Below are 11278 nucleotides of genomic sequence, written 5' to 3'. Positions count from 1 at the left end.
GAAGTTTAAATATTGAAAATATGAATTTTAGTATTTATTTCTAATATCAATAATTCCCAGGACGTACCATTTCTTTTTGTACAGCTCATGGCTGCACTTACCAATGAGCAGGTCCAGCTTACCTAGGAAGTTCTGCAGGAAAAAACATCTTCCTAATACCACCCAAGTAACCTCTTATGCACTCAGCATCTGAGTGCAGCCAGCCATGCCTGCAGATAAAACTTCAAACTCGCTAGATGGACATAAATAACTTCTGTCTCTAGTGGACAGTAAGAGAAAAAAAAGATAGAAACAGGGGAGCTTCTGATTCAAACATCATCACCAGCTGATCACACAGAGTAAAGCTTCTGCAGCAAAGACTTCACATCCCCTACTCCAGCCATAAGGCATTGTTAGCTTATTTAAATTACTATTATCTTACTTAAAGATACTTGAGCAAGAGAAGACACTAGGCCTTACAGACTTTCTGAAAGAAACTTCTAGAGTCTACAAAATGCTTAATGGCAGAGAGGAAAATGGAAGACAATAAATGAGCAGATGTAATACAAAATTCTATTCTTCTTTTCCTGGAACAGTAGTTTGAAATAGCTCATCTCTATCTTGCAAAACTTGTAAGTACAATAATGGAAAAACCACAGGAAATTTGGGAGAGCTATACTGGAGACAGTGTATCAGGAAGAAGAAACACAAAGCAGATAGCTAATTTTAATTGATGTCAAGCTCCCTCTTCACTAGGTTCATCACTTTTCCATATATATTCTGACAAGCAACTGAAAATAAGAGCCAGTGTCTGTTTAAGCAAATCAGCAGGGGTAAAAAGCCTAAACTTTTGAGATGTAAACTGTTTTATAAACATGTCAAGTTAAGGCAGAATGCCTGCAGCACCCGGAGCCCCTCTGGCCCTGCACACGCACTCGGGGCGTTCGCACATTTTCCGAGCCACTTCAGCTCAATTTCCTGTCACCCAGCACAGAGAGCCGCCCTGGTTTGCTACAGTTACAGCTTGTAACAAACTCCAGTTCCTGTGAAAGAAGGTCAGGCTGCAGCTCCGAGTCCTGCCTGCCCTCTCCTCTTTTCTCTGTAAGGCCCATGCAAAGGAACTGAGGAATCTCTGCTCTCCGGCTCTCACTGACAGTCAGCGCAAGTGCTGAAGCCACTGCTAACAAAATAATAATGAAAAAAAATCTATGAAGGCATCAGAGTCTCAACAGCAACATTTTTATTAGGTACAATTCTGTTGTAGCATTGAATCAGAGATCCAATTGCCCATGATTTATACATGTATTTTGTGGCCTTTGCCATGTCTAACAGAAGCAGTTTGCCATTTGCTTTCATCTCCCAAGCATTTTAAGTAGAACAGGGATTCCAGGGTCGATACACCTCAAGGACCAAACAGACTGTCCAAAAAATGTTCCAAGCATTTCCAACCATTACCAAACATCTTCTGCAAGGCTTCAAAGTATCATATAGATACGTATGGAAGCAAAACATTGATTTCACTTATTACCATTTTATTCAACATACAACTATAGTAAATCCTCAGAAAATAAAGACAGGACTTTTTTCCTACATAATTAACCAGCAACATTTTTTGTGTCTACACAGAAATCCAACAGCAAGAAGTGGAAGGAAAGAAACCAAGGTAAAGGGATTTAAATGGAGAGAAAGAGATGGAGGGGTTTTTTTGTTTGGGGTTTTTTTTGAGGCTGTGTCTGCCCAAGGGGTTATATACAGTCACTGCTTGCAGCTTTGACTTGTAATTACAACTTTAAACTAGCAAAAGAAATTCTTCCTCTGTTGTAGGACAGCCCAGTTTCATTATCAGTTCTCTTTCTTTCTTTTCAAAAAGGTGTATTATATGTAAACTTCTTTTAAATAGTAATTATAAATTTAAATTATATAAATGAATAAAATTATTGATTTCACACAGACTGCACTGAATTAAGTGAAGCCTTACCAAGAAAAAGCACCCAAAACCTCAGCCTGCCAGAACAAAAGTACTCCAGGGGCACTCATGGCTTCTGTCACTAACGGAACCCAGCAGTCCCGGCTCCTCCTTGTTCTCTGTGCTGGGTCCCTTCCCCATCTTCCAATTCATTCCAAAAAGAGCAGTGTAACTACCTTCTCACCAAGCCCCAAACAGTGCTCCTATTCATTTACTTCATGTATGCAAAGGAAAAACACAAAGCATGAAGCCACTGTAAATCAGGTAAGAATCTTTAGTTAACAAGAAGAATGCAAAGGCTCAGCCTTCCCACGTATCAGATTGCTACTAAATACAGTAAAATCCTTGTTGTTAATGTCAGGGTCTGTACACTGCACAGAGGAACATTCCTATTAACACCAGTTCAAAGAATGCATCACAAATCTGTGCTTTTTCCTGTTCCAAACTTTCATCCAGACCCAGTAAGGATGGGACATCCTTCCTTATTCACCCGTAAATCCTCCTTCTCAAACAACAGCTACAGAACATTCTAGAACAACAACAAAATATATCCAACTTTCCAATTTAAGTATTTAATAATTTTCACAGGTTATTAAAGAATTTCTATACGTCCAAGCTTTTGTTGAGCTGAATGACTCCAACCTGGCTCACTAACGTGAACAAAGTGTTCCTGGTACATGCACAAAGGCAGCCAAGTCACCTCTGGAGAAGTGGGTGAAATCCAGTGAAATCCCCATTATTTCAGCTGCTCAGGAAATACTTCAGTAGAAGTCCAGTCTGAGGCTACAAACACCAGCACAAGGATTCAAAGATGATGATAAAGACTAAGAAAAGGGCAAGAATCCTATTGCTCCTGTGGAAGAGGATGGAAACAAGGGGGAAGCAGATTCCCGTTTCTTTTGCCCTCTTCCTCTCCATTTCTGGAAAACAGCAGTCAGTACTGGTCAGTGTCGCCTTGTCCTTGGGAGAAACCAGGTTCACTCCTCCCCTTTGCACCCACTATTCCATTCCTTAAAAAAATCCCACAGGAGATATTCCAACAGACAGATCAGCCTTACATTGTGTACACGTATAGGAAATCAAGCCTTTTAAAAGCACCTGAATCTAAACTCTAATATTTGGGTGTTTTAACAGTGCAGATTGTTCAAAGAATGTTGAACCTGTGGGATCTCACATCACAGTTGAGACACAGCAGAAAGTGTCATGGTAAATAAATGAACTCACTGATGGGGTGGTGAAAAGTACGATTTAAGGCAGGTGAGCCTTTGTGCAGCCAAATACTGAATCCCACCACAGAATCAGCTGAAGACGCACAGAATCCAACAAGTGGAAAAACTTGTAAAGAAATGAGTGCACATAAAAGAGGTTTTGCAAATTTAACCCTTTCATAGTGTGATAATGAGGTTTTTCAAAATGCAATACAGCCCCATTTTACGATAATGTCCAAATTCTAAAATCAAAATGCATTCTCTCCCCACAGCGTCAATATTTTTCTGTGGCTTTTGGCCAAATCAATGAAAAGGGAAAATTCTAGAACACAACAGGACAATTACTATAAAACAAGCCCCACCACAAACAACTCGATCTCCTCCCCCAGAGGCTGTGGGGCTGAGCCCTCTCCCCCAGCAGGTCCTGGTGGGGCTGTGGGGCTGGACTGTCCCCAGCAGGTCCCGGCGGGGCAGGGTGGGCACTGCCCAGGGCTCCGGGCAGGGCAGAGCAGCCCCGGGCACTGTCTGTCTGTCCCATGGCTCAGGGCCCTGCCAGTTGGCATGCCTGGGCCAGGAAGCTGTCAGTTCCAATCAGGGCCCGGCCCTGCAGCCCTATTAAAGAAGTCTTGCTGGTTTAGGGGCGGCCACTGTTTCCAAAGCATGGGAAAAAAAAAAAAAAGGAAAAAAAAGAAAAAAAAGGGAAAAAAAAAAAAGGAAAAAAAGGGCTCTGCTTTCCTTAGATTTGAGCTGGCAACTTTCACTGACTGGAGTTTTCAAGGAGCTATGAATGAGCCTAACAAAGGAGTTCTGTGGCCAGTTTCTGGCTGAAATCCATGTCAACAGTTTTTAAGGTCACAGGTCACAGTAACTAACATTTATTCCCAGCAGACCCCGCTCTAAACACAAGCTGTAAGTAGTACAAATTTGGAATTTTTCTGTAATCCCTTGAGATATTCCTGATCCTTCCACATGTTTCTGCTCAATTAAAAACAATTCTCACTTTGCACCACAAGAGAGGCCCCTGCTCAGAAATCTTATTCTGTCCTAAGAATAAATGGACAAAGACTGCAATCAAAGGGAAGGAAAGGGGGGAGGAGAGGAACTCACAACAAATCACACCAAAAACCTCAAATAACTCCATACAGAATCACATTCAGTTAGTTACATTTTCTGCCATCTGTCACAAACTATTATGGATTCATTTCTTTTTATCTTAGAAAAAGAGTGGTGCAGAGCTCAGCTATTTTGGCCAAGAGGGATTTCCACACAAATGTTTCTGCATTTCACTACAAAAGAATGATTTCAGTTTGGGTACAAAACCTGAATATCCACCAAAACCATCAAATTCAGTAAAACTGAAACCAGAGTTGCACATGGGACCTTTGCAAACCAGTAACTGCCCAGGAAGTTTGTGAACCAAAGCAAAACTACAGAAACTTGGGTTTGCTTCTGTTTTCTTTTTAAATAAAAGACCAGAGCTCTTCACTAAATCCAGAACTATCTACACTGTTCTCCCTCAAAAGCCCATGTGAAATCTGATGCCAAATTAGAGTGAAACAATAAAAATTCAGCCTCTTAATGTATATCCATTAGGATTTATCCCATTGTATCTGAAATCCTGAAATCCTTAAATAAAGTCTTAGAAAGAAAAGATATTTGGGTGTGAAATTCCCAAATTAGAACGCAGAATTTGATGACTGGACATCAGCTCTTACTGTACTGTAAAGAAAGCACACTTTAAGTTTTAATACCATATTGCATTGCAAAAGGTAGTCTGGAATTCCAATTTCCCTGGGAGATGTGGGTGTGTGCCACAAGAACCTCCAGGTCTGTCCCTCACCTGGGCTCACCCCAATCCCGGTGGGGTCTGTCCCTCACCTGGGCTCACCCCCAGCCCCCGCGGGGTCTGTCCCTCACCTGGGCTCACCCCCAGCCCCCGCGGGGTCTCTCCCTCACCTGGGCCGTACCTGCGCCCCCGCGCGCCCTCTGCTGGCGCCGCCGCCGCAGCGCAGCCGCTCAGGGTCACCGCAGCCGGGCCCCGCAGCTTCACCGCGAGCCACAAAATCGGGGCAGGGAAGGGGAACCCGAAGAAGAGAGGCAGGTTCGACATTGAATAGAGTAGCTCTACATTAAAGACATCCACAGAATACCCGGAAAAGCAGGTTTCAAAGTTACCAGAGAGTTCATCAATCTGTGTGAGCTACAACAGCAGGAAAAACACTATGGTAACTATCTAAAAAGCAGATTTCTAAATAGTATTGGTTAAAACAGCCAAAGCAGTTCCCTGCCAAATGGAATTGCCTCTCTGCTGGCCATAGGGTAACCCCACTGCTACTGAACTCCAAGAGGCGCCTTGCTGTGCTCTGCATCCACAGGGAAAAGCCTCTGAGCCACTTCAAAGCTCGAGTCCAGACCCTGACCCTGACTTCTGGCCCTCGAGTACTGGGTCAGCTTCCAACTTTGCTTTCAGAATGATGCAGAAATTTTTTAAAGCACTCTCTGAGAGAAAACAATTTCCTTTTTCTGCTGTTCTTCTTCAATAACTAATCTAAACATGTGATGATTTTCTACCTCCAAACCATTTTACCATGGCCAGACCTAGAAAATCCCTGATAAGCACGTGAATATCATCTCTAGTAATAAACACCATCACTTAGTTCTTATATTGTTGCTGAGCATAGCAAGGAATATTTGAAGCTTGCTGCCATCCAATCTGTAATTTAAAAACAATTAAACATTCTTTTCATCCCCATTTGGTTTTACTTATCGTTCTCACATTCTTCAGCATGTTTTTCCCCATCCATTTACCATGCACCATCCTTTAGTACATAAAGGACACTGAGAAGATTCACATCAATAATGGGAGCTCTAGTCCTGGGAACAGAGGAAGTGATTTCACGTATTGCTGATTTACACTCTTTATTATCCTCTAAAACTTGCATAAACTTGCATTAATGATGAACTTTCTTTTTCTCATCAGTGCACAGGAGAAAGAAGCAACAGGAAGGAAGTGAAGAGCCCCAATTCATCCACTGTGGTTGGTTTTTTTTTTGGTTATGAGTTGAAGCAGAAGGCATTTAACTACAACAGAACTCCTCCATTTCTTCTTGGCACTCACTCAACATAAGGGAGCTGACAGCAAAGAACTCTTATCCAGGAGGGATCAAGAAGAGACCCAGACTATTCCTCATTCAGATTTTCTTTTTAAAACTGTGTTTCTCCTTTAATTTGACATTAATCAGGCAAAGTTACCTTCTGTAAGCAGACACTGCCCACATGAGACTCAGGGAATCAGCACCCGACTGTACAGGGGAGCAGCCCTGTGGGAAGAGCTGGGAAACACCTTCCTGCCTGCAGGATACAGTCCATGCTGCTGGACTTCCAGAGCTAATAATAGCTGAAGTGTCTGCCACAGAAAAGACAGAATGAAAGAAGACACTGAGCAAACACTTGTCACTCTGCCTCTCACTCAATTAATTAGGAATTTGGGTAGATTTCACAACAATTTTTCCAAATATTAAGCTCCCATTCCATGGCATTGCTGTGTGCAGCCCCCTGCAAGGAGAGGTGACCTTGTACTTTGCAATGTCCCCCTGGAATGCTTCAGAGGGGGCACATTCAGTTAGACACACCCAGGGTCCCTCTCTGAGGTGCCCCCACAGAGGACAAAGACAAGTTCCCCTGTTCTCACCCTGGTTGTGTCCAGTGCAAAGCCAGCCAGGGATGGCCCTGACAGACGTCTCCAGCTGCTCACAGAGCAGTGTCCTCATTTGTGACGCTTCAGCCCCAACTGTGCTGTCACCTCCCTGGCTGTCCCCAGTTACCTCTGGGCTGGCTTTACCTGGGCTGGCTTTACTTGGGCCACTGCTCCTAAACTTCCAATTCCTCATGAACACGCAGAAGGCAGAAAGTAGAAGACAGGCAATTCTTAAATTTGTTCAAAACAAGACAGACCAGATGCCACATGAAAATCTTCAGTCCATGGAAGTTCTTAATGGAACTGAAACATTGGTAGACATCAAAACTGATTTTACTGGCATCATTTCTTGCAGCAAATATAAAAAAAAATTCTGGACTGTATTCCAACATGGCTGTGGGAGGTTATCAAAAACTACTCTGATAGAGCCTCTTGGCCCATTTTCTGTGAAATGCATAGTTCCAGCTTCCACTGACAGTCTTTATTATGCCAAACTTCACAAAACCCTCAACAGGACAGAGGAAAGCTCACACATACAAACTTTGGGGCTGTGGAGAGCATCAGTGACATTTCTCAGTTACCAACAGATGCTTTGTTAATAAAACTTGCATATACAAATGTCCACAAAATGTCTTAACAAGATCAGTTGTGACAGCTAAAGATAACAGCTGCCATCATGCTATGTCATATCAAGTTACTGCAAATAGACTTTTTTTACCATGTTGTTAACTCCAGAACGTTGACTACAAACAAATACAGTTATCTACAGAGGAACTCCAAGTGCAAGGGATTTTGCACCACTTGTGCAGAAGAGCAGTGACTTTGAGGACCAGATAGGGAAATAATTCTGAACAGCTGGAAATGGTAATTGCAGTGTAACTGCAAAGTCAAACACTGCTCCTGCAGTCAGCCAGAAGCCAAACCACAGACCTACCTTAAGATACAGAAGCAGCTCTTGGCCCCTGAAGATAAGCGACAGAATCCAAACCTCTGCTTGCTGTCAATGTCTGTGAGCACAAACGTGAAGTTCTGCCCAACTTGGTTAACGGCATGGCTGGAAACAGAGCAAGAGAGAAAAATTACTGCTGAGCTAACTCTGTGTCAAGTATCACATGCAAGTCATTGAACCTATAACATTTCCTCTTTCAGCAGAGTTTTTTTGAGAAATTAACTAAAAAGTATGCACCCTCCAGAACCTTACATATGCTTGACGAGGGAGGAGTGGGGGGTTTGTGGGGGTTTTTTCCCATTTTTTAAGCGTGGGAGGATACTAAAAATGAGTTTGTCTTTAAAAGAAAATGGTTCTGATTATCAACTAGCAACCAGCCCCATGTTCTCTCATATAACCCAAAATATTTCTAATTATAGGAAATTAAGACTTATTTCAGGTCATGTTCTAGGGCTTTTTTAGGTTTTCTGAGAACTGAGAAATCTGACTTGCATTGACGTGCAGCTTTACAAGGCACTCCTACCAACTGCAACAAATACCCTGGTAAATTCAAGGCCATTTAACTAGCAGTCACAGGCCTTAAAATATTCTCTTCTATGATGCCACATGCAAAAAACAATTTCTGTGGGAGAGTACACACTCAGTGGCTAGAGGAAACAAAGGAAAAACAGACTTGCAGAAATAAAAGTTGGATCCAGATGGGAAAGATGTCACTGTCCAGCTTAGAAAAAAGAATCCTTCAGTGGATTCCAAACAGGGAAGGAAAAACATGAAGTGATGAAGATGAACAAAATTTAAAGCACTCCAGTAGCCTGAGAATTAGCCAGTGTAAGTACTATCATTCTCCTGAAATCTAAATGTCAGCAGAGGAACCACTTCCATAAACCACACTGAGCTGCTGGGGATACCCAAAAATCCCTCACTGGTGGTGTGTTTTATCTGCAAAGCTTGGATGTAATGTTACTATGGTGATTTTAGCATGGTGTTTTAAAAGGGGATTATACGCTTAATTTTAACAAGGTTGAGAGCTGAGCGTGTGTGAGAAATAGCATTTGAGCTGACAATTAAAATTATGGAACAGGGGAAAAAAACATGTTTCATTAGCATCAGAGAGAAGCTTGTTTATTAAACAACTCAGACAAGCTGGTGAGTTCCTCCAGAGCAAACCTAGAGAGTCCTGCATTTATGTGACCTGGAGAAACCAAACCTCACTGACAGGTCTTGCTCAAGTTTCAGTGCCAGTTCTTCACAGGAAGGATAAACTTTCCAACATAAAAAGTGTTCTTCCTAAGATTTTAGTATCAGCCCTTCAGATTCACGGCTCTGTTTTCAAATGTTCAGAAGGTCTAGTTAGAGCCTCACAGGATGGAAGCAGCATAAATCTCATCTCTAACGGGGCAGACAGAAGTTAGAGCCAGAGGAAAGGGGAGAGAGGAAGAGCGATTGCCATAAAATCCCCCCCCAGCACCTACACCTGACTACCACAGTTCTGGCAGGGAGTTGGAGGAGCAGCTCTGCACTCCTGCAGCTGGAGAAGAGCCTCTGCCTCATAACACCACCACAACAGCAGGAAACTCCTGGTCCATTGCCTGAAGGAATGGCAAACCAGTCCTTGGGGTTTTGACCACTGGCCACAATACATATGAACAGAATCAATGTGAAAAGAATGGAGTGACTGCCACTGAGTCAGAACCTTCAGTGCCACCAACACGTGTTTTTACATCCAGAAGAGAAGGAGCACAAGCATCTTCTTCAGCTGCCACAGCCTTAACTTGAGGTGTGCTCTGCCTCCTGCAGCATGGGAAGTCCATTCTCCATTTGAAATTATTAAGTATGTTCTGGGTGACAATGTCTCCTTTATGTTCAAACTGGTTGGCTTGCAGTCTTTCAGTGACAGTCTGTGATACTCAGACAAACAAGTGGATCCAGAAATGGGAATCACTTTTCATTATGTTCTCATTTGCACCCCATATGGGTTTTCAGTGTTCTATCTTTCAAAATGTTATATTGCTGAGGAAAACCAAAAACAACAAAACAAACAAAACCCCTAGGTACAATAAATCTACACACAGAAAGCATAAACATTTCTAGTAGAAACAAATACATGAGAAAAATGTATGAGTATTTGCCTGCTTCCACCCCTTAGGAAATGAAAAGGATGAGCAGCAAAAAAGTGATTCCAAGTTCTAAAATGAGAAAAAGACTTGCAGCAGTTTAATCACAGTAAAGGCCGATTCCCTCAATCCAAACCATTCAGTGTCTCAGCTGATGAAGACAAGTCATTCTGACCCATTAAGTGATGCTCAGAGATGAGATGAGCACTGGTGTATCCTTCCAAAACTTCAATTCTTGTTCTTTTCATGAAACCATCAAAAATAACTCACAGTAAAAGCAAAACTAAAAAAGTTCCAGAGTTCCCTAAATTACATGAATTAAATATTCTCAGATCTCACCTCCACTTTACGATTTCCCCCCCAAAATTAGAAGTCACCTTAAGTAGCTGTCAAGTAAAGCATCAGCATTCCAGCAACATCAAAAGGCCTTTCAATGTAAAGCATTTAATTAATTGTTCCACCCAAATTTTGGCAATTAAGAAATAAAATGTATAAGCAGACAAAGCTTTGATATTAATAGGTATATTTGACAATTCCTACCCAAGCATTTTCCATCCAAGCACTGCACAGAAGTAAAACAAAACGCCCTCACAGTGCTGCCACTGAACAACTCCAACTTTTGAAACTTCTTTTTGTTTCATGGTGCCCATAAAAACCCCAGGAAAAAGTGATTCTAAGACTATAATTTGCACTCAGGTGCTTTAAGTCCCAGTCACACAGACAGAACACTATGAATGGTATGGCTTTTATTTTCTACAGCGGTTTTATTGACAAGCTTATTTTCTTGTAAAGTTTGAAAAGCTAACAATACCTGTCCACATAGAAGGGGAAACAAAACTTGGTCAGAGTCTGTAGAACTTCCTGTAGAGAGAGAAGAAAAAAAAGAGATAATTTATACATCTATGGGGACCAATAAATCTAATATTAACCACATCACACAATTTCACAACTTTGCCCTGAAGAAATAAGAGACAGATGAAGAAATATGGGCTTTATCAATTACATGGAAAGAGTACCAGGCAGTCAATCATGTGAAATAATAAACATGATCAAACTTCATTAAAAATGAAAAATTAATCAAGATTCACACATGGACAGGCAGCAGGAGCCATCCAGCAATTCTCCAAAGAGGAGGAGGAGGTTGGGTTGTTGAGTGTTAACACCTCTCTGGGGACAATCCCTACCCTGACCATATGGATCGGAGTGAATAACACCAAACCACATGGGCCTGGCCTGGCAGGACCACTTCTGCTGGCACAGCTTTTGACTGTTACCTAGGAACAGAGGTCTGGGGGATTAGAGAATACTTCCTAACATCAGCAAGATAAATAACAAAAGATGAAGCCAATAGGTCTCATAGCAGGA

At 42.0% G+C, this 11278-nt stretch overlaps 1 protein-coding gene across 1 annotated transcript in view; it reads right to left on the bottom strand.

Moving 5' to 3' along the window:
- The window catches only part of DENND1A (DENN domain containing 1A), a 165065-nt gene that overhangs the window by 103706 nt on the left and 50081 nt on the right, over positions 1 to 11278 (bottom strand). The window contains exons 5-6 of the mRNA XM_017745390.1: positions 10725 to 10774; positions 7785 to 7904 (exon numbers count right to left, since the gene is read on the bottom strand). Coding sequence (XP_017600879.1) covers positions 7785 to 7904; positions 10725 to 10774 — 170 coding nt within the window. The remainder of the gene's footprint in view (positions 1 to 7784; positions 7905 to 10724; positions 10775 to 11278) is intronic.

This window comes from Corvus brachyrhynchos, unplaced genomic scaffold (assembly GCF_000691975.1).
Source record: "Corvus brachyrhynchos isolate BGI_N302 unplaced genomic scaffold, ASM69197v1 scaffold59, whole genome shotgun sequence".
Classification (NCBI taxonomy): Eukaryota; Metazoa; Chordata; class Aves; order Passeriformes; family Corvidae; genus Corvus; species Corvus brachyrhynchos.
The sequence above is the reverse complement of the archived record's forward strand: the minus strand, read 5'-3'. Positions and strand labels throughout refer to the sequence as shown.